Raw genomic sequence first — 24998 nt, forward strand, 5'->3', positions numbered from 1 at the left:
TTGTTTGTGTGTAAATTATTCCAGAGAGTGAGATTTATAGCATTTCAGGTGTAAATAAGCAACTTGTAGACAATGGTGAAGTGCTGTACTCTGAATTTAATGCCAAATCTAGCCTTCAAAACAGATACTTAAAGTAAAAAAAATAAAATAAAATGGCCATAATAATGCTATCTCTGCATTTTCTACATCATGTAGCCACCTCATACATGAAATTACTAGCAGTTGCCATGAATCTTTCAGTTATGGTGTTTTTTTGCCATTTCCTTTGTTGTGCAACTCGTCCCCGAAGCAAACAATTTGGCATACAGTGGTGTTTAGGCTGTCTATAAACACATGATCACTAAATTTCTTTTGTAAAATTAAACAGTGCTGTTATCTTTGTATATAAGTGGACCAGAAAAGCAAAATTTTGACAAGTTGAAGCATTTCAGTTTGGCTTTATGTCATTTTTTATATAAAACACTAAGCCGATGAAGTGGAAAAAACTTATTTTGCTTAGATAAAAAGTCTTAAATGAGTAGGCAGGCCATTTTTGTGGTGCTGTTCTATAGACACCAGTAAAAGCTACAAGAAAAACTTTACTTGGTCAAATTATTCCAATGCATAAGCAAAGAGGTTTGCGGCTTACCATTTGAGGGAAATGGCTGTTTCTGCTTTTTATGAAAATTCCACAGGTGCTAATACTTGTCTCATTCATTTAGTGTTTAATATATCATTGCCAAACTTTCAGTATGTGCTGCATATCGCATGTAGCTGAACTATAGGAGTTTTGAAGTCTGTTTCTGAAAAAATGTTGCTTAAATAGGCTCAAGACCACAGTTATCTGCCCCCCCACCAAACATCTGGATGTGAATACAGAAAAAAGATTGCTTGTGTTCAAGTATCAATATTTTTATAAAGTTGAAAAAAAAGAAGAAACAGGTGGCCTTTTTGCATAGAGCTTAACATAATTTGACACTGTATTACAAAAAACAGGTGTGAAATAAATAGCACAACAACTACCTATTTGTTTGACTGACCACTGTGCACACACTGTGATATATAGCCATGGATATTAAAGTTACCATTAAAGCTGCACTCTCACAAATTGACAGTTTTGACCTTCTTTATTTTTTATGTCTTAGAATCTATATAAAGATATAATGATAATACAACATTATGTGATACATGTTGTATTCATCAAAAGCTAATGTAGCTTTAAAATTTGTGTACAATTTTCCACCATTCTGTCAACTGCATGCTGCATTGTTGCTACAGTGAATATTCCATAAAAATTGAGATTGAGTTTCAAAGAGACAATACAAAAATCAGTCAACAATTCATTAAATGGCGATTTTTTGCATTGATGAGATATTGTTGCACCCAGATCTTGAAAATTCGAGCCTTACGCCATACTAATACAAAAACCTTGTCATACGTACACATCATTCAACATAATTATTTCAAGAGATTTGTTAACACGAGTGCTTAATTATAACATTGTGTCAAAGTTGTAAATGTTTGTTTTTTAGATGTTCCGTAAATATATCTAAATAAATTCAGGTGTTTGTTATTTTCTAAAACCAAAATAGGTTTTCGACTGGCATTGACAGGAATTTGATAGCATAGTATTAACAGAGACACCAGCATCTTCCATAACCCTCTGCTTTACTTAATGTTTATAAACATAATATGATACAATGAAACATGAAACAGAATTAGAACGTAATACTCGTACAAGAGTAAACTGTACAAATACAACTTCACTATAAAAATAAAAAGTTACTGCCTGAAAAGTTTGAACTTATTTTAACAATACAATGTATGTTTATATCAGTTTTTTAATCCCGACTAAAGGCAGATGGATATTCTTTCAGTGATGTCTGTCCGTCCCTCCTTCCCCCTGTTCGTCCGTCTGTAACACTTGTTTTCTGTCCCGAGCCATAATTTGGTACTTTATAGTAAAAAATTGTTGAAACTTTGAATGAATGTATACTTGATAAGGGAAATGATGTATTAAGAGCTTTTACATTCCACTAATGTAAAGCACATTTATGGCCGTTTGGAACTTAATAATAGCTATTTTTTAAGGAAAATTTCCACCAGGAGCCATATCTTAATACTGGTGGGTCATATATCACTTTCCATTAGGTAATATACAGGAATGGGAATGATGCATGTCACATGCCGTCAAAATCTATATAGTTATGTATAGTAGAGTTATGGACCTTTGTTACTTTCAAATAACCATTTCTGCCTGTATACAAAAACATGTCTTATAAATAACTGATGAATGGTCAGGCATAGTGTCCTCCAACGAGGTAGTTTGTTGATATTGACAAGCAGATGACCCCTATCGTTTTTAATGCCAATAGGTAACTTAAGGTAGTTTTTTATTCTCTATTTAATGTTTATCACAATGCCGAAATTTGACCCCAACTTTGAAATCATTTATATCCATGGGTCAGAATGAACCCAATGAACAATGTTCTTTAATCATGAGCTAAATGTTCAAGCGTTAACATTCACATTGGTGTACAGACGAAACTTGTATTGTTTTTACAAGCACAAAACTTGTATTTAGCATTTACAGTTTCTATATAAATCAACTGAATGTTCTATTTAACCATAATATATCAAATATTAAGTCACCATTCACTAGCGGATTGAGAAGGGGGCGCAGTCCACGTGCGCTCCCTCTAAGATCGTCCGAGTTTACTTTTTGTGTCAATTTATGAGAAGAAAATAATAAAATTCGCACATAAGGCATCATTTCCGACTACAAATAGTTAAAATTTTCTTGATTGAGTTACCCCAAACCTCATGGAAACGCTCCTAAGTAACGCCCCTTTCTAACTTCAATTCCTAGATCCGCCCCTGACCATAATATATTTTGTTTACCAAACGGTACACAGACCAAGTGACTGAAGCTGACTTGCATTTAATGAATGAGATGGTCTTTAAAAGATTTCCGATGAATATCCTATGAAATTTGCAGTCCTCCCGTTTCGACTTGCCATTGTTTTTGGATTCATTACACACAATTATAAAAAAAATACTATTACCAAGTTGCCTCTTAAGGTAACGGGAGCCTTCACTGTCAAAAGTAAGATATATATAATTTGTCCCCCTAATGCCATTAAATATGGATGGTCCCCTTAATGCCCCAAAAACAATATAATATATACACTGGTCTCCATAAACCCTTCGACAAATATACCTGTCCCCTTAAAACCTGCAACATACTTACAAATTATTAAGGAGACCGCAAATTACGTATATTGTTTGTTAATTATTTTAAGAAGCCTAAATCTTGTCACATAATAAATAATCATTCCAATACTTAACTATTAACGTGGGAAGCCCCTCACGCGTAGTTTTGATCGTCGATAACTTTGACTGTTGTTTCTTTGCCGGCTTTGGAGAAGTAGTTATCCAAGATTTTTTTTTTCCCAAAGAAAGTTTATCTCTTTCTCGTCTTTCGGTTATAAATTGCCATCAACAAACATTGATTCAGGCAATTACGTTCTTAAAATAACATAAAATGCACGAATTCTTAGAATAAGTTGGACAGGGTTTGAACACATTGACAAAATTACACCGGAAGCCAATAACTGAGTGCATAATTGAAAAGTCGTTAATAAAATCAAATCAAATTAACATTGGATTAAACAAGAATGTCATTGATTCATGTTACATGGATATTAAATTGACCTTATTGTCGTATTTGCTTGTAACCATGTTGTTTCCATGATGGGGTACATACCTCGCTACATAGTTTTACAAATGCCGTTATTTGACATGTGGATGAATATTTTAGTTTATAAGTTAATTGATTTGTTAAGTTTCCAGGAAGTTCGTATTATTGAAATCGACGCCTTAAATAATCTTAAATAGATGAAGTTACATCGAAAGTATGTCAAATGTTTATGTTCATCTAATGTTCGTAACGAAAGCAATGTTTATGCATCAACCATATGCAACCATAATTAAAATCACATTGATATTTTGATATAATTTTCTGGTTGAGAAGTGTTTAACTCAGTTTATATCAAAGGGAAGATACTATTATTGATATAAATAGTAGATTATAAAATTGATATTTTTAAAACTATGTTTGCTGTGAAATTGCATTGCTATCATTTCGCTGTTAAATCTCAGTATTTTATCAAAAAGCAAAAAATTATTCAAGATTCCAAAAGTAATAAAGTGATTTTCCTTCTTTGGTAAGGTATACATTTCCGAAAAGATACTTTTAATTTCCCAATATATTAAACAATGTGTATTAATGATTTTATAAATGTTTTTAAATATGCAAAAGAAGTCCTACTTTTTCACGTTTGAATAAATCCACGTTTTTATATTTTTCGCGGATATTTCCTAACAGGGATTTCCCAAGGGAAATGCGACGTTTGATACATATTTTACAGCGAGTAATATATTTTGAAAGTTAATTTATATATATATATATATATATATATATATATATATATATATATATATATATATATATATATATATAATATATAAAGTAGATTTCCTTTCAGCAAAGCTTGGATGTTACTTTGTTGAAAATAGAGACATCAAGTTTGCCAGTATTCAGGATATTAAACACGACGCTTTCTTATGCCTAATTGATGACGCAATGTACATTAGATTCCTTACATACAACGTATTTGGCGGCCAAAATCCCTAAAGAACATTAGTACTGTTTCGTTGTCACAGGAAGCGATTTCGAAAGTGATTAATATCAGCCTTCAGCTGTCTTCAAAATGGAACTAAACTAAATCAATATTAACTATAAAACTCACACATGAAGTGGCATTGACATAAATCAATAATACAAATATACATCCCTTTTCCTCTTTCTTGTTTAGTATCAATTAGCAGGTACAGAAAACAAAATCTTGAAGAGTCATACTCACTTTTCTGAGTTAATAACACATTTGTCGATTCCTGATGTAACACTCCTTGACCAATCAAAGTCTCGTTCACATATTAGGTATGTAATATTACTCTTTATTTCAGATAAGTCAATAATTCAAAATAATGTATTTATAATGTATAAGCGGTGTCTAACTTACCATTTTCGATTTTATTGTACATCTCACTGAAATAAAATGAAATATAACATCAATGTTTAAGTAATACAAATTAAGGTATGTTTATTTCAATATCATGTGTTTCTAAAATTGTTTGCATATTGTGCTGAAATATCACAATACATTGAACTGTTTACTTCATTTGAAACAACGAAAATTGAACTTACTATTTCTCTATAGTTTTTGGAACCGCATGCTTTCCTGGAACTAAAGAAAAATAAAAGATGAACTACACTACAGTACAAAACTATAACACAGTAGCATATTATCATTTGGCAACCGTTAATATATAACAACAGGCAGTAAGGAGACCGGTGGATTAAGGGGACCAAAACTGGCCTCCTTACTATTTCACAAGAACAAATATAAACAGAAATCAAAACTTACATTAATGGCATTTTGTATATGGTATTGAATAGCAAGTTTTAAATAATATTGAATTCATTTTTCCCTAAGTTGTGTTTCTCTATCCAAATAACTGGCTTGACTATTTCAATAGTCAGAAACATAGCCATTATGAAGACCAGGGGCGGTATTCATAAAACCTCTTAAGATAAGATGTTGACTTATGTGTGGCTAAGTTTACTATTTTTTCCTAAGTGCTAATCATAAAACTTCTTATCTTAAGAATTTCCTAAGTTTTTCCTAAATCGGGCAAAAAGTTAAGACAACGTCGGATGTGTCTTAACTAGTTAAGAAAAAATATTAAGTCGTTTGTAAGAGTCGGCCATCTTGAAATGAAATCATCGTCAAGTGTTATTCTAAATCTCATTGTGAGTATTTAAATAATTGAACGCTTTCGCTCTTGATAAATTCATATGAACGTTGCGCACTTTAGCAACCGTTGCGTATTTTATGTACAGTACATTTCGTAGCTAAAAATAAACATATTGACCTTGACCAACGTATTTGAGATTTGTCAGTCCGTAAACAACACCAAACGGATAAAAGTTCAGCGTTTACAGTAAGTTGTATGAATATATCTTTGAATAAAGCAACAATATTAATTCAGTAAGCAGTTTATCAAAGGATTTATGCATTAACTGATTGAGTTTTCAAAATTGAAGAAACTTTGAGTTGGTGGGGAACCGCTTTTATTCTGAAACATTGCCACATTGTCAGTCTTAATAATACTGAAAGAAAACATGTTCTGCCTGTACAATTACCCCATTAATTATCAGTAAACGAGTAACACATTCGTTGATGTCTGACTAAGTCACTTCATTTATTTCTGACAGCAATTAAAGGTAAAGTAATGCACCAATCATTTGTAACCACGCCCTCCCCCTCCCACGCCCCAGGTCTGGGGTGAGCGGGGGAAATAAGCCATGTTTTTACCTTCCAGGTGGCCCCGCTGTGCTGAGTGACTGCGCCGTTTTTTTGCACCAAAACTAGCGGGGAATGGTCCTAACCTAGGATGCCCCTGTGGTGCGGGGTTTTTTTGGCAGGGCTTTGACTAGCAGTTTGTCCCGCAGGGTTAGGATTTTACGGTGGTGATCAAAGTCCCCGCTATTCCCCGGAATTGTGGGGCGTGGTCACAACTGACTGGTGCATAAGCAAGGGGTTCAAACCCTTGGACCCTCAACCGTTGGAACACCCATACTTGCAGGGTGCTCTTGTCGACTGGGTCAACTGTTTCTTTACCATCCCCAAATTTTCAAAATGTGGAATTATCATTCTGCTTTTTTTGGATATCAAGTTAATGTATGCAGTTAGAGCTGATAGCATGTATGCCATGTACATGTACATGTGTAGGTATTGATAAAAGTTGTATAACATCAATGTATAAAATGATCATTTTTGAATGTCAAAATAAAATTGGACAATCAATAATCAAATATAAATCTAAGACCTGTGCACATATCCCAAACAATGGCTTCAGCTCTTTTGGAGCTATATATAGATAAAAGAGCAAATGACACTTCCAAACTAGAGATAAAGAGCGAACATCAGGACAAATCAAGTATGACTCGTAATTCTACCTAATACCACAATTATGAGGGCTTATTTGAGAAATCAAGGAATGGCGTGCCATTTAAATGTGCTTAATCTTCACATGTATTTCGGTTATTTTGTAAGTGTTTGGAGTGTTACAAATGATTCTCCCATGATAAACATTTATATGGGACAGCATTCCCGGATTTTTCAAATAAGCCTTCATAATCGTGATATTATGTGAAATAAATAATCATACTTATATCTTGAGCTCTTCTGTTTGTCTCTCACTCGGAAGCGTCATTGGTTCTTTTCTATTATAGCTCCTAAAAGAGCTGTAGCCACTTTTTCGCACTCAAGCTGTGGCAGCTGGTAGGTTATTGTTGGTACTGTGATAGCCTTGGCGTTGTTATAAGGGCCACTAAACTGAAACCTCGCGTTCATTACTCTGACTTCAATGATTTGATAGTTATCTAAGCCTGTTTAAACAGTTCAATGGCTATAAACAATAGCTCCAGAGTGCTCTCATATTTGGTATAATCTCAAAACTTCAATTATCCTCGATTTTTTATATGCTATTTATATGTTACAGTTGCTTATAGAGATTTATCAGATAATTTTATATAAATATTTCGTTTTTGACTACCCCTTCCGAAATACTGCAAAGAACTGTCATTTCAAATTATTTCTAGACATATCATGAAAAGGAACTTGCTTGTTTTAGTGTACGATTGCAGCATATTTCACCTAATTAAAACTATTATTATATTAACTACTCTTGGTTGAAGCCACTCGTGAAAATAAGCTTTTGGTGCTCATTGGGTGAAATATATTATGATCTTACTGTTTTCTTACATTGAAACAAAGAATTTTCCTCTATACTCTTTTAAACTGATTTTGTTTTATTTCTTCTATAATGTATGTAAACACATTATCGAATCCAGGGAGGGGGCGCATCTAGCACACATCCACCGAAATGGTCCAATTTAAAAAAAATCACAAAATGCACCATTTTGTACTTGACAATTGTTAAAAATTTCTTTGGATAGGCCTAAAGGTGCAAGTTATAAGGTTAAATCCAGGTTCTTCCCCTGGACATATACTAAGTGGGCTCATAGCTGTATTCACAATTAACACAGAACACTGTTTTATGCATAACAATACATATCCATTATAGCAGACATGTTTTATGATTGAACATATTGCCTTTATATTTTCAGAGAGTTACACGTTCATCATGGATATTTCAATGTGGCCGTGATTTGAACCTCAAATTGTTGTGTAAAACAAACTAGGGGAAAGGGTTAAGCATGAAGATGTTAATATCGAGTGAACTACCAAACTAATTTACATTTCGTGGACATTCACCGGAGTCCTCAGGAACACATGGTTGCAGTCTGTGCCAAAGTGTTTGGAGAAATTATGTTTATCATTGAAATAAATGTGCAGTGTTTATAGAAAAAATCATTACAATTAATAAAACAAAAACTGTCCTTTTGTTATTTCCTCATTTATTGTCATAGCCTTGGTACCATTGGCTACATGTTATGTGTGCAGAAACCTGTTCATTTTATTACTGTACACACCCTCAAGATATTCATAAGTTATGAATCATTGCAAACTGGCTTTGAATGTTGCCACATGCAAAAAACCCATGTTTGACTGAATATGCTTTTTTCCGCCCATCACGGGCGGTAACCGGAATTGACGTTAGAGGTGGCGTATCTTAGGGGCGCAACCCTTTGACATGCGCCCCTCCTTTAGAACAAAAGCCAAGGTGCATGGCATAAACTGTTTGCTTGTGAATTTGAGCTTACTTTCTCAAAGAAAATTTAGCAATTTGAAATCGGATTGGTGTAAAAAAATAATTAACTTCGACAATTTTTGAGGGGGCGCGCGCCTGGTGCGCCCCCTCTAAACCCGCAATTGCATTTAATGGGTCAGAATATCTGACCAATTCCCAATGCCAAATAAGTATATGTTTGTTCCTTTTTCAAGAAAAAAATCCCAAATAAAATTAAATTGATGTCACGAAGCCTGGCTTCTCGACTTTACGCCCTGTCCCTCAGCTGTGGTCATAGAGCGGGAATAATTGTTCATTCACAATGCTTATTATAAATGCATTTGTTAGCACTTTAAGGTGACATTCATTGTTATGTACACCAATATCACAGAGAAATTGTGCCAAAACTGATGATTTGTTTTATTTACAATATCGCCAATTATTACACGACTTTAAAAGACTCAATTTTTTCAAGTTACAAGGATACAAAATTTGCTTCCAAAACAGTAAAAAAATAGACGGTAGCTTTTGGCGCATTTCTTCTTTGAAAAGTATTCAACACATAGCAACGGGACTTAAGAAATTCCTAGGAAATTCCTAGGAATCCCTTATATCTTAAGTTGAGATTTACCAGCTATTACTTAAGAACGTTTATTCCTATCTTAAGTTGAGACAGATTTCACTTTTCTTAAGAAAAGAAGTTTTATGAATACGGCCCCTGCTTGATGTGTGTTATATCTATAATTGTGTATGATCGATTATTGAAATGGAAAATATATGCTCCATTTTTGTACACTTTCTCTTCTCGATAATTAAAAACTATATTTTACCCCATGCAGTTTTCTATATTTGCTCATGTTGTCAGTGGAACAGTACGGTAGCGTTTTTTGTAAGATGTCTCTGACAAAGATGGCGACAACAGATGGTAACCAATCGATTTGATTAAGTGCTCAACATAATATAAATGTTTACTGTATTCATAATATATCAATTGAAACATTTATGCTCCTGTAAAATAAAAACAAAACATAAAGGCTGGCAAAAATCTAATTAACCAATTGTGTTTATTGGCCTTAACTAATTTAAGTGTTCTTAAAGTTTTAATAATCGACAAAACATTCCATCTGTGAATATTTTGTTGTTTTTGTAGTACCAATATTGGTAAATGCATTATTATACAAATTTTTTTTGCAAATCGTCAATTGGATTAATAAGTATTTTGTATGTACTATCTTTTTGAAACATTACGTCTTGTTTACAACCATTGCATGTGAGTGGTAGCTTATAGCATATTTGGTTTGTTTTCCATATCACACTCACGGTTAATAAAGTTCCGGTAAAACTATTATATGTGGTGTAATGATATATTAATCTGTTAAAACTATCCAAAATTTAAATAATAAAGGGTTCTAAACAACTTTTGCTAAAACAAGTCCAATTCGAAATGTATCTTACCTGCTGGGGATGTTTAGATTTTGTAAAAAATCAGGAAATGTGTCAGTCAGTCATTCAGACTGACAGTATACATTATTTGTAAGCCCGAAAACTATCTATTGTTCTGGAGAAAAAACAATATTTACATGACATGAGGTCCTCTTACAGTGTGCAGGACCTCACATTTTTTCACAGGACTGAAACGTTTCAGGATAAATTGTTTATATTTCATCAGGGGTTCCGTTAATGAGCGAACGGATGTTTATTACGTCTTGTTCTTGTCTCTATAAGTACGAACATCCAACTCATAACTCTATTTAATTCAGTTGTACGTACATTGTAAATAACACGGATGTCCCAATCATCCCAAAATGTGTGTATTGATGAATTCGGTAAGACATGTTAACCCTGTTTTAACAATGGCCACGTGTTCAGTAGACCGAGAAGGTGTAAAAAGCTCAAATTTGAAAAATAAGTTCTTACGAGTTAAACTAGATACATTGAAGAATCTATATCCCTATAGGTATTCAACATTTTAGTAGTGTAACATGTTATACTATAATAACTCAAGAAATGGTGCTAAAAATGCTTCTGTGCATTTAGGTTTGCACTTAAAAACTTCATTCAAATATATTTGATAGCGAATTATTTTATTAACAAAACCTGCTTCCATTTGTAATACCAAAACAATTAAATTTCATTCCATATTGTAAATAGTACAAGCGTTCTGGTGATATAGAATCAATTGATTGACGTAAAATGCATGATTTACACTTAATTAATCTGTCTTCGTAAAACAAAAGCAATATAACCGGAAAGAAAGCTAGTACAAATGGCGCCTGTTAAAAATATACAAACAAAAATTGTCTTAAAATATTTTATCAATAAGTGACATTTTATGTCGGTCAGACTGACAGAACCATTTACAATGGTATTAATTATTATTTTCTGAACGGGTCGAAATTAACCGGTCAGAACTGTTAAAAAGACTCTGTGTACGATGTCTTGGTCTTCGGGCATGCTTCCCACTTTAAGTTACCACTTATAGTATAAAATGAAGATCCTTAGATTTAATACTAGGGTTTTTTCACCGGTAAACGGTATTGTTACTATACCTAATAATAATACATCAACTAATAATATATACCATATCCGATTTATCGATATTTCCATACAATTCTAATCAAATTTCAGCCAAAATACAGCAGAAAATATGCAAAATATCAAACTGAGCGAGAATCACAATTTTTGACGGCAATGTGTATGTATTATACCCCAATACATTTCTGAATGAAAAGTGCTATATTGTATCAGCAGAAATCAGTACTGTCAAAAGTTACTGTCTTGCAAAGGGATTATAAAAGAATACTGTCTACCGGTTCGGAAATCAACAAAAAATCCGTTGAACATATGCATGCGCATTTATTTTACTTTCGTTGTAACTATATGACAACAACAAATATTACGAAAAAACCCATTGTTTACTGTGAATTATTGATTCTTGAGTCTTGTTGGTTTTAAATGTTATAGGGTATAAACAACAGACTATCAATCCCCTTAAATTGTTTCGGTATAATAAAATAAACATAAGATGGCTAATGGTCAATTAAAACTCAGCATTTGTTGCTGATAATCAGATATACTAAAAAGCCTTGTTCATGTATCAGTACCGGTATGGAAAAAAACAACATATCACTCGTTGATATCAGTATCGGATTGGTACACCCTTATCCATTTTCAACCCTGTACTTTACATAATCTATGCAAATGAAAAAAATGATGAGCGCACAATTTGCTCATTCTAAGATAAACAATAAAGGAGTTGTCCAATCAGTCAAAATGGAATCCTGCAGCTTAAACGGAAAGTTACAATCAAAGAGCAAAGATCAATCTGTATTTAGGTCAAAATTTTCCGACTGATTTTGTAACAGTTGTAAGTGATATTTTACTTGAAAGTGAATGCAACATTGATTGTTTTGTTTTTTCCTTATACGATGCTTGTCAAATATAACTGGTACGGATAATGTTTGGATTATGTTTCAAAAATCTTTTTTTAATGTAATACATCATCTCTTGATTATTAGTTCCGGATTTGCAATTCATTCAATCAAGCACTCTTTTAACGACTTCCATCACAGTCCCTTTTACGTTACAAACATGTCTCAAAATTGGACGTATTACAAAATATACCAAACTAGCCACAATTGATTTTTCTTTTTTTCAGTTCTAAAAATTATTTCCATGACAATTAATTCTCAGCATGTAAAACTTTCTGAAAACACACTGAAAATCATATAGTATGTCGATACTGATGAACAGACTAGACCAGGCACAGTTAAAGCCTATAGTTCGAATACTGTGGTTGATGTGTTTAAAGATGCACTCTTACTCCTTAATTAGACGTACCACAATAAATACAATTGTTTTAATATACAAAAAAGGATTATTATATATCGAAATCAATGGTTCTCACGAAGGATACTGTGTTAAATTTGAAGGAAAGGTGAAATAACATGGTGTTTCTACCTTATGAAACGATAGTTGATCACTGTATATCTTTTAAAACTCACCATTCCTGTAATTCTTGTGCGTTTTCAGCTATGAAATACACGGTTACAGTCTTGTTATATGCTTTTATTTTTTCCATAAATGCATTTTTCAGTTAGTAGTAAAGATCTATAACACAAAATCTTGGTTAAACATGTGTATGCGTTGATTTTGAATACGAGTGTCACTTTAAAGCAAACAAAAAGCAACACATGCAACTTTGACAGTTCAATTTAGTTTATGTTTAATATGTGGGAAGATGATGAATGTAGTTCTATTTGTCATACTAATGAACTTGTACCATAATTGAGAATAACAAGGGAAGTTCCCTTTTTTTTGGAAACAAAATCACGGATACCCCCTCCTAAAGGGCTAGGCCCGCTTCCCCGAAATGCAAAGAAAGAAGGTCTTTTAAAGTGTGACCGAGCCCTGTGATTGATGATGTTTGATTTTGACGAAAAAGCACCTTTTGTTTTGAAAACAATGAAAATTTATATTTCCATATTTTCATTGCAGTGGCAATATAAGGTGAGGTAATATTCACCATAATATTTCTTTATTTCATTAAAACAAACATGCAATCAATATTTTAATATGTATGTAAGTGTTTGTGTGTGAAATTTTCTTTGTATGTGTATGTAGTATGCACTGTTGATATGTTTACAATATGGGTGCATAATGCACTAAGTACAAATGTCTATTGTCATCTATAGAAGCAATTACATGAATTGAAAAATATTTATGCATCAAACGTAGGTGTTTTAATCCGGGTTTCAAGAACAAAATTGAAAATACTGGTTCATTGAATGGACTTCAAACGTCACACGGTTCCTCACGGCTATGGCGACATGATTATTTTAAAATTGTAAAACCGAACAGATGATTCAACTAACATATTCGCAGTTTTCATGTTTTTTTATTGAACTATAGTTCATTGTACGCTACAGACAGCGACCAAGAAGTATATATATTTATCGTTATAAGTTTTAAAGAAAGGTGAATTGGAATGCACACTGGTTAACAATAGAGAATATGGTAAGTGCGCCATAAATTTTCAATTTCAGATAGGCGAGCAAATGTATGATGCAGTTTCATAAGACTTACATAACTCCAGTTTGCCGGGACTCTTCAAATATCAAAATAATAACATTTTAAAAACTCCATTGCTATCAAGTGAAATTTAAATCATGTCAAATTGAAAAAAAAGATTGAAACAAATATTTCAAATAAAAACAATGCATTGCAAGCAAAATTCCAAATAATTGAAACTTCAATGCTATCAAGCGAAATTAAATTATTAAGGAACACTGTCAAATTGGAATTTGTTTGAAACTAAAAAAAACGAGTGTCAGCTTGGGTCGGCGTAAGCAATTCGGTATAATGAAACAAACAAACACAATGTTTTTCCTTAAAGGTGAACTGAACTGTAATTTCTAGTTCTTAATTTTATTCATTGTTTCTACTAAACGCGCTCAAGTTTAATATACAAAGCGTAAATTTTGCTTCTACGGTCTACCGTTACCACAGAATCCGGCCTCTGTTCTGCCCATTCTATGGTTGCTAGATGAATTAATGCCCTTGAAATGAGTGGACACTGTGTTGTCTCCCTTTGTTTTAAGAGCGCATGCCCAGCGAGTACAACAATGCATTGCACCATTTACCACAATTCATTGCTTTAATTTCCCGGAAAATGTTAGATATTTCTGGGTTTCTGATATCGCCTACATATTGATATAAGAATTAAATCAACAAAATCTACGTAGTCGGTTTGAATAGCGATACGAAGTGTTTTATATGAAGTCAGTCTGTATCCTTGCGATAAATATAAACGTGTTACTTCCCTTGGATTAAAATGAGCCATTTAAAATGGAGGCCATGGCAACACTACTTTCAGAAACCGTCAATGACTGTAGTGGTTGTTCCTCAGCAGGAACTGTGGAGTGCTCCACCGGGTTGATAAGCGTGACGGTTCCCGAGCGGGAACTGTCGAGTGCACCGGTGCTAGGGTAAAACATCGGTGTTACTGAGTTTGACGGCGAGGCAAACAGACGTGCGCAACTGACTGTTAACTTTTGTATAATAAGATATATTTAGGACTTCACGATATTAGGTGAGATACATTAATGGTGGCAGCGGTGATTAGATTATTATTTGCAATAAAGATTTCAGTTGTTTTTAATTAGGAGTTTGGTTATTTTTTCTGTTGAAATTTTTCCCGCAAACGGGCCACGTGGTATTTTTTTTTTTCCTTTTCTGAATTTCTTTTTTAACTTTCTTAGTTATCATTGGTATTGTGTGGCATAAATAACTTTTATTTTCAGTGTAAGTATGGCTAATTCGAATTTTCCTATAAATTTTATGACAGAGGAGGAATTGCAGCAATTGCCAAATGTGGGCCCTAGTCTTGCAAAGACTATTGTTGTTATTCGCACGGAAATGGGCAACCTTACAGAGCAGTCTCTGCAGGTTCTTCTCCGTAGCAAAATGTCTAGGGATATTTTGGAGAAGTAAGATTTCAGGCCTAATAGGGACCTCCAACGGGGTCCTTGTGATTTGTCATTGGGAGAGGAGTATGGCGAAGAGCAAACGGCCAGTGGTGGGGATGAGCATCTGGTGGACATGAAGGAGGAGATCTGCCGAATGGAAAGTTGGTTGGCATCGATGCGTGGTACGTTCCCCAGGAAGGAGGATGAATTGGGAGTCTTGCCAGAAGTCCCTAAGAGTAAGTATGGGCAGGTAAGAGAAAAGTTTACCCCAGGTTATTATAAACCCACAGAGGGCCAGTCACCTTCACTCAGGGGTCAACAACCCCCTTTGTCAGATATTAAGCCTGCTAGACAAAATTATAGAGAGACTCAGCCAGCCAGTACCCCGTCCGCCAATGCGGATGTTTTTAGTTATGGGCTTACAAATGTTCATGAGCCAAGATTTGCCAATACAAGGGATAGACATGCTCTTAGGGACATGCCAAAGTCTATGTCATATGACGGCACATCAAATTGGCAATCTTTTTTCATGAAATTTGATGAGTATGCTAAGGCTTTCAAATGGACGTCAGAAGAATGTCGCACATGTTTGTTGTTGTGCTTGCAAGGGAAGGCCCTTGATTATGGTGCTCGGCTGGTTAAAGGCGATCCAAAGATTACCTATCGTTTGTTATTGAAAAACCTTGAGGACCGTTTTGGTCCAGAATCACCGGCTACAGCACAGGCAAAGTTTTTACATGCCTGTCAGTCTAAAGGCGAAAGCCTCGAGGATTGGGCAGACAGGGTGCAAACTTTGTCTGTGGATGCTTACGCTGACTTGCCGGAATCATTTAGCAATCGCCAAGCTATTGATCGTTTTTTCAAGGCCTTGTAGATACGGAGGCAGGACATAATGCATTCATGCAAGGTTTTGTTAGAATTGAAGCTGCCGTAAATCATTTAAGATTATTTCAGCATAGCAGAAGTGTGATGAGGGAAAGGAAGACTTCACACCTGCCGGCAGCTGTAGATTATGATGAAAGTGCTGTGCAAGTGCGGGCAGTGCAGAAGACAGCGGAGCCCATATCAGAGATAAGTATGCTACGTAAGCAAATTGAGGATTTGCAAGAACAGATGAAAAGTATGTGCAATTCGGGCGGTCGTAGACCCCAAGCTCGGAGGGTACCTGTCAGCACAGGCCCTCGGAAGTGTTTCATTTGCGATGAGACAACGCACATGGCTGCTAAATGTCCGTATAAAGCAGAGGTACAACAGGCTTTAAAAGACAAAGGGCTGAGTCGGGGAGCACACACTCAGTCCGAAAGAGAAGAAGCTCCAAAACCTATGACAAGGTAGGTCATGTTGTACCTGAGAGTGCAAAGGTGCTTAACAATCCACCTAGTTCTGCCAGTGTAGAGCAGGTATTGTCTAGCCAAGGTGTTGACTTTGTAAGTTCAGAGGCACAGTTGCCTTCGGAACCTATACCCGTTCTTCCTAGTCGTGGGGGGGAGACGGTGGATAATGTTAAGGTATGTTTACTGAAATCATTGTCCACTTTCACCATACCGGTACGGGTAGGGGATGTATCAGTAAAGGCAGTGGTAGATTCTGCGGCGGAAGTGACTATCATTTCAGACAAGGTGTATGAAAAATTGAAAAATCCTTCTGCAAAATTGCATGATGTAAGACTGGACACTGCTGGTAGGCAGATGTCAATAAATGGGTTTGTAGCAAAGAGTGTTAAGTTAAAAATAGGAGAAACTTGTTATGTAGGCCCTATTTATGTGGCCCCTATTGATCAATACATGCTTTTTGGTGCAGATCTTTTACAGCAGGGTAGCGCTATCCTGAACATGGGGAAGGGTACGTTGATTTACGACGGCCGTGAGATCACTATGGAAAGTACAAATCGGAGTGGGCAGCCAATTGTTGCACGTGTGACAGTAGCACAGAGGAGAGTGGTACCGCCAAACTCGGTAGTAAAGGTAAATTGTAAGATAGATGCAAAAATGCCTGATTACTATATTGAGCCGAATGAAAATTTAAAAGTCTTTGGACCAAGAGTTGTTCGTAGTGAGGGTCAGCAGCCTTTTATGTGTGTTGTAAACACCACTGATAGGTTTCAACTTTTGAAAAAGGGTAAAGAAATAGGAAGAGCCTATCCGGTTGAGTCATTTGTAGATGTGGATAGTGATAAGGAAGATCCAAAAGAGCAGTGGGTGGATACTGACCAATGTCAGGCTCAGAACAATCATGGACACGACCATCCTAGGGTGAGTCATGAGCCTTTGGTCGTCCCTGATCATTTACAACACATGAATCGTCGATAGGAAATCTTGAACCTGGGCAATCAGAGCAGTTATTACATTTACTAATTGCTCATGAAGACGTGTTTGCTAAAACTGAGTTTGATTTGGGCACATTTTCTTCTATTGAACATGCTATAGATACAGGGGATGCAAGACCAATTAAACAGCGTTTGCGCAGGACACCACCGTGTTTTGCAGGGGAGGAAGAAGCGCATTTGCAAAAGATGCTGCAGGTCGCGGTCATCCAGGAATCAACATCAGATTGGGCATCGTCTCCAGTACTTATTCGTAAACGGGATGGGAGTGTAAGGTGGTATATTGATTATCTAGCGGTAAACAATGTCACTATAAAGGATGTATTCCCCCTCCCTCTTGTTGATGATTGTCTTGACACTTTGGCTGGTAATATTTGGTTTTCTAAGTTGGACGCAAATTCAGCGTATTGGCAGGTCCCTATTAAGGTAGAGGACCAAAAGAAAACAGCTTTCATTACCAAATGGGGTCTGTACGAACATGTAAAAATGGGTTTTGGTTTATGCAATGCCCCCGCCACCTTCTCTAGAGTTATGAACCTGTTCTACGTGGTTTAAACTGGAAAACCGTCCTCGCATTCTTGGACGATATTTTGGTCGTGGGAAAATCATTTGAGGAACATATGGTAAACCTTAAGGAGTCCCTGGAACGTTTCAGGCTCTATGGGTTGAAGCTCAAACCCAAGAAATGCATTTTCTTTCAAAAAGAGGTTGAGTTCCTGGGAAGGAAGGTAAGTGGAGATTCACTTACAATGTCGGAAGCTGATACGGAGACCGTGTCAAAATGGCCGGTGCCTACATGCTTCAAGGAGGTAGAGCGTTTTATGGGTTTGGCAAACTACCATCGTACATTTGTCAAAAACTTTTCGAAGGTAGCAGAACCCCTGTATGCTGTAGTGGGTAAGCAGAAGTTTCATTGGGGAGATGTACAGCAAATAACATTTGAAACACTTAAAAGGGCACTGGTGCAGCCACCAGTGTTATCTTTACCTAGGGTAGAAGGTGATTTCATTTTAGATACAGATGCGTCAGATATGGCTGTAGGTGCAGAGTTAGTGCAGGTGCAGGATGGTGTGGAAAGAGTAGTAGCTTATGGTAGTTATGCTCTGACTAAGGAGCAACGCCGTTATTGCACAACTAGGAAAGAGCTGCTTGCTGTCGTAAGATTTACAAGGCAATTTCAGCACTATTTGCTCGGTAAGCCTTTTAAGGTCAGAACCGACCACTCGAGTCTAACTTGGTTACTTAATTTCAAAGAACCACAAGGTCAACTTGCTAGATGGATGGAGGAGTTGTCCCAGTACAACATGGTACTGGAGCATCGTGCGGGTAAGAAACATGTGAATGCGGACGCGCTTTCACGTAGACCTCATCCGGGCGTTTGCCCTTTATACCAGGTCGGGGTACGGGTGACTGACCTCCCTTGTGGTGGCTGTAAGTATTGTGTAAGAGCTGATAGCCAATGGGGTATTTTTTCACAGGATGTGGATTATGCGGTTTCTTTGGCAGCGCAGAGGGCTGGTATGGGAGAAGGTAGCGCCTTCAAGCATCAGGAGCCCGTGAGCGACTGTCAGGGAAGCTGCAGCCCTGAATGGTAGTGCGCCACCGGGGATGGCCCCGCAGTCACAGGGTGATAGTGCGCACACTGAGTCAGAGAGTACACAGTTACAGTTTAGTAAGTGCCAAGTTTTGGGTAACAGTGGCAAGGCGGGAGACGAGGAAGGGTTACTTAGGGTTGATAGTGACTTTACAGTATCAGCGGCGGCAATAGGGCCGAATGAGGATACAACTGCATATAGTTGCCTACCAACAGAAGGAGAAACAGGGGATGTGGGGGTTTACATTGAGATAATTAGGTCAAAAACTGAGTCCAATGTAAGAGTTTATGGTATACAGGTGCCCAATGGCATTCGTACTTGTTGGGGTTTCGAAAAAGAAGACTTGCAAAAGTCCCAGTCAGAGGACTCTGATCTTGCTATTTTGTTAAATTGGTTAAAGGACACAATTAGTCCTAGTGAGCGGGATCTATTTCTAACAAGTTCATGTGCTAAGACATATTGGCTCAATAAAGAGCAGTTTCTACTAATTGAAAATGTTCTTTATAGGTCTCGCAAGAAGAATGAGGATAAATACCTAGTGGTCCCACGATCATTACGGGAGGAAGTTATGATGCTGAACCATGACATACCATCTTCAGGCCACCAGGGAGTAGCTCGCACAAAAGCGCGCTTGAAAGAGAAGTTTTACTGGTATCGTATGGGCGATGACATCGCTAACTATATTGCTACATGTCCAGTGTGCAATCAGCACAAGAAAAACGACAGGTATGGTGTTACTCCTTTAAAGGAGTACCAGGCAGGAGCGCCGATGGAAAGGGTGCATTTAGACTTTCTGGGTCCTTTACCTATCACTGCTAGGGGTTATCAGCATGTGTTGATGATGGTCGACCAATTTACTAAATGGGTCGAATGTGTACCATTACCAAACCAAACAGCGGAGGTAACAGCCAAGGCGGCTGTTGACCAGTTTTTCTCAAGATTTGGGTATCCATTTCAGGTCTTTACGGACCAGGGTTCCAATTTTGAGTCGAAATTGTTCACAGCCATTTGTGAAGTACTAGAAATTCATAAAGCTAGAACAACCCCCTATCGCCCAGCGGCGAACGGGCAGGTTGAAAGATACAATCGCACACTGATGGATGCAGTACGATACTATATACGAGATTCACAAGATCAGTGGGATCTACATTTACCTCAAATCGCAGGGGCTCTTAGGAGTGCTGTGAATCGTAGTACGGGATTCACTGCAAATAAACTCATGTTAGGCCGTGAGGTAAATACCCCGGCATATCTCATGTTCCCGCAATCAACGGGTACTTTGGTTCCGGCAGATAATTATGTTGCTGCTTAAGTAAAAAATATTGAGGCAGCATATGAGGTGGCAAGGAAAAACTTAGACACGTCTCTCAAGCGCATGAAACGAGACTATGACGTGCGTGTGCTCCAGAGACCATACGCTGAAAGTGATGTGGTGTATCTCTTGGACACGGCTGTAATCAAGGGCAAGTGTCGAAAGCTTTCGCCGCCCTGGAAGGGGCCGGGAGTGGTTGTGGAGAAACTTTCTTCTTCTCTTTTCAGAATACAGCTACGCAGATCTCTGTTGGTGGTCAACTATGATCGTATCAAACCTTGCAGGGACAGACAGTTGTCTGAGTGGATCTTAGAGTTCCTGAAGAACCCACAAAAGGGGTCAGGTAACAGGGTGGTGGATAATACCCTTTATTGCATTTGTAGGCAGCCGTGGCAAGGTCGCTTCATGATTCAATGCGACGGCTGTGACAAATGGTTTCATGGGTCATGTGTAGGTGTAACGGCATCGGACGCCCTTACTATTGATAAGTACTGGTGCTATGTGTGTAGGCAGTAAAATCTCAATATACCATTCTCTATTTTCAGACATGGCTGACAAGGATGAGATTGTTATGCCGGCGAGAGATGTTCGGATGCTTGATAATCCGGACTTAGAGCGTGTAGCCTACGTGATAGAGAAGGAAAAAAAGGACTTGGATGAGGGCAAGCTCCTGCGGAGTCCTCTGCATCAGGACATGGAAGTGGGAATGGCACATCTGTCCGTGTCCCCGGGACGCTCGCCACAAAAGGCAGACGCGGAAGCTTCCACGTCAACTGGTGAGACAAACCCGCCAGCTCTGAGAACTTCTCCGAGGACGGGGGGGAAGGGTCGAGTTCCCATACTCCAAAGGTCACCTGTTAGGCGTGGCGGTAGAGGATCGGGACCCCGAACTCCTAGGTCTCCAGTTCGGAATGTGAGGTGTAGAGGACGGGGGCAGTCGAAGAGTACTGCGGAGAGAAGGCCTGTGCCTTCTTCTCGTTATGGAAAGAGACATTATGAGAGCCGTTCTCCTTCAAGGGACCAGCGTCCTGCGAAGAAAAGCCGGCAAGGACTTTGTGTGGTATCAAACTGTGATGTCCAGTTGTCTCGTGCCCATGCATTTCAGGATCATGTGCCGGGTATCTTCAATGAAAATCAGCACATGAATGAAGAGGTATCCGCAATTCAAGTGACTGCGCTGAATGTGATGGCCCGGATGTTGATTGGGTCCAGTGACTTAGAAAGGACCATGAGAATGGTGAATATGTCCATAGGACCGTGTCCATCATTTATGTTCAGTCAGCGTCAACGCCAGTGCGTTGATGGGGTGCGAAAGATCTTGGGGATATCTGCTCCGGATACTTGTGATGTGTTCCCGCTTACTTCTCCCGCGGCGTTGGTTCATTGGAGAGCGCAGCTAGTGCTGTGTGATCTCCTGGGTGGTGAGAGGACTGCGTCCCTTAGAGAGGAATTCAGGGGAGTGACGGAGTTGGAGAAACCCATTGGGTGGGACAGCCATTTACATTTAGACAGTATGGCTAGTAGGGCGCGTCTTCCCGTAATGGACATTTCTACCGTGCTAGAGTGTCAGCCCAGTGATAGTGACTTTGCTATTCAGCTGGAGGGGGCGTGGCCGTGTTCTGCGACCCGAAGTCTTACCCAAGTGCAGACTTAACTACTGCACTTATGGACAGGGGCATATGGACTGCAATAGGGATTCACCCTAAATCAACCTTTGATATTTCGGAGGAAGATTGGATTAACTTTGAAAGGTGTTTGGCTTTGCCAGGGGTACGTGCACAAGTGGAATGTGCAACATAGAGTTCTTGACAGGACATTATCTAAATTACGGGGGGACCAAGTTCTGGTGTTGCATGCAAGGGCGAGGGTACAGGAGGACAACCTGTGGCAGCTGTTGTATATGCTTAAGGGAAGGGTACAGCCAAGCCAACGTATCCATCTGCATTGTTTTACGGGTGATCGGGAAACCGTGGATTTATGGGTGACGGAGTTCCCCAATGTGTGCTTCGGGTACACAAGTTTGATTGCCAGTTGCTCAGAGGCAGCTAAGGAGGAACTACGGACCTTGGATCCGAGTCGGCTGCTGCTTGAGACCGACTCTCCATTTTTCAAAGCGAAAGGTGCTATGTTGGGGAGCCCACTACATCTGGGAACCATGGCCAATGCCGTGGCGCGGTACAGGACGGAGTCCTGGCAGGAGATTCTACAGTTAGCTTGCGCCAATGGCAAGCGGCTGTATGCGCCCATTACAGTAGGGCGTGGCGTTGCCTCTTCTCAAGCTGGGTGAGGGGAGGCGAGAGGATCATGATGGTACAGCAACTATCATGACGGCCCGGCAGTGAGTCGTGGAGCATTCTGGTATCACCGGCTACGGAATACAAGGTAACACTTCTTTTTTAAAATGGGGGGGGGGGGTGTAGTGGTTTTTCCTCAGCAGGAACTGTGGAGTGCTCCACCGGGGTGATAAGCGTGACGGTTCCCGAGCGGGAACTGTCGAGTGCACCGGTGCTAGGGTAAAACATCGGTGTTACTGAGTTGGACGGCGAGGCGAACAGACGTGCGCAACTGACTGTTAACTTTTGTATAATAAGATCTATTTAGGACTTCACGATATTAGGTGAGATACATTATGACAGACAAGTCAGTGGCACAAAATAGGTAGCGATAATGAAATGCAGACGATCTTAAACTTTTACGACCGTGCTCGTATGTTGGGGCAGCTGGTTGAAATGGATTGATTTACCAAACAATAATTGCAGTGCCATTCAATCGTAATACTTGCGAGGACTTGGACAGGTTATACACTTTGGAGATTTTTTGATACAAGGAAATTGGAACAACCAGCATTCCATAATATTGCTTTACATTTGGCTGTTTTAAGTCAGCATTGTTAATGGAATGCTGTGTTGCACTCTACTTAGGAAGATAAAATTGTGGGTGATATAGGTGAGTGATTTGATAATTACTTGTATTTTATCAAAGAATGACCTCCACAATAACAGTTAACAGTAAATCTGTGAGGAAAAGTGGGCCCAATGATGGGCTCGAACCTATGATCACTAAAACACTAACCGATGCCCCATGTTCGTATAGGATTACCCACAAACTTCACCCCTCTCCCTTTTATCTAAAGACTAATCAAGACACCCTTGCATTTAACATAAAAGTTAACCTTGGATGAACAGTGTGTCCGGTGTTGGACTTTAACCAAAAATCACTCAAAAGTTAGGATTGAATTCTTATTAACTTAACTAACCAAGCTGCTGCTTCCCCAAATACAATGCACACTACTAGTGTACCGGTATGTATTTGCATATCGGTCCAGAACTGTCTAGGAACTGAGTTTATTCTTCGATGTAAAACACTGACTTATAAAAAAGGAGAAATGTTATGATCTTGATCGTGGTTCGTCTAGAAACTCATGTTTATGGCCCCTTATGCATTAAGAAAGAGCATGAACATTCATCTAATGAACAACAAAATACCCCCATTTAAAAAAATGGTTGAAAAGCAATTAATTTATATTGGCCAAAAAGAGACTTTGAGATTTTAAAGACCGTCATTCACATTTTAAATGCAACAATGGTTGGTTTTCATTTAAGTGATACTCACTTATTTTGCCTATTTATTGAAAGTATGTTGTAAAATAAATCTGTAAACAAATCATTGAGCTACAGTTATGGGCCTTTACCCCCCATAATCACATGATTTAACACTTTTAGGAACCGCTTAAAAGGGAGTGATCCATAAAAATAATAAAACAAATAAAAACAAGAAAGACTGAAAAAATTCATAAATTAACAACTTTAGAGTTTGTGGAAAGTTCAGTTCATAATTCTGGGTGAAAATAAGGTTCAGTGATTTTAATAGAAATTTGTACTATTTACAGTTATCAAAAGGCTGTTGATCCTAGCTAAAAGGCTGTTGATCCTTCAATTGTGCAATTTTTAATAAAGGCTTGATTTATAATGGGAAATTTAAGGGCGGATTCAGTATTTGATACTGGGAGGCATAGTTTAGGGGCAAAACATTTAATTTGCAGCCCTCCATCAGAACTGAAATGTATTCAGTTAAAAGCATTGGCAGTGGTGTTTGAAATTTGCACAATTTCTTGATCGAAATGGTGCATTTTGGGGATATTATTTTATTACTCTTTTTCTACTATATTGAAACAAAACTGATCTTAGATATTTGGGGGGGGGGGTGTCCCCATCCCACTGGATATGCTTGTGAAATTCTCTATCAAATTGTGACAAATCAGAAAACTTAAAATATTAATGCTTTATGACAAACTTCTTATCATTCTAAATTTTTGTTGTACAGCAGACTGAAAAATCTTTGGGGGGTTTTCTGAATTATTTTAATTAAACCCCACTTGAAAATATCTATGTTTACCATATTTACAAGTATACAAGTCATTTTGTGAACAAAAAGCAATCAGCTGCTATAAATGCATTGAGTACAAAGAGTGAAATGGACAATGACTGTATTCTGTCACTCCC

General features: G+C 37.7%; 1 protein-coding gene across 1 annotated transcript in view; it reads right to left on the reverse strand.

Moving 5' to 3' along the window:
* LOC128235402 (uncharacterized) overlaps window positions 1-24998 on the reverse strand; it is a 75290-nt gene that overhangs the window by 16051 nt on the left and 34241 nt on the right. The window contains exons 6-7 of the mRNA XM_052950223.1: window positions 5249-5288; window positions 5064-5089 (exon numbers count right to left, since the gene is read on the reverse strand). Of these exons, the coding sequence (XP_052806183.1) occupies window positions 5064-5089; window positions 5249-5288 (66 nt within the window). The remainder of the gene's footprint in view (window positions 1-5063; window positions 5090-5248; window positions 5289-24998) is intronic.

The sequence above is a fragment of the Mya arenaria genome, chromosome 1, assembly GCF_026914265.1.
Source record: "Mya arenaria isolate MELC-2E11 chromosome 1, ASM2691426v1".
NCBI classification, from domain to species: domain Eukaryota; kingdom Metazoa; phylum Mollusca; class Bivalvia; order Myida; family Myidae; genus Mya; species Mya arenaria.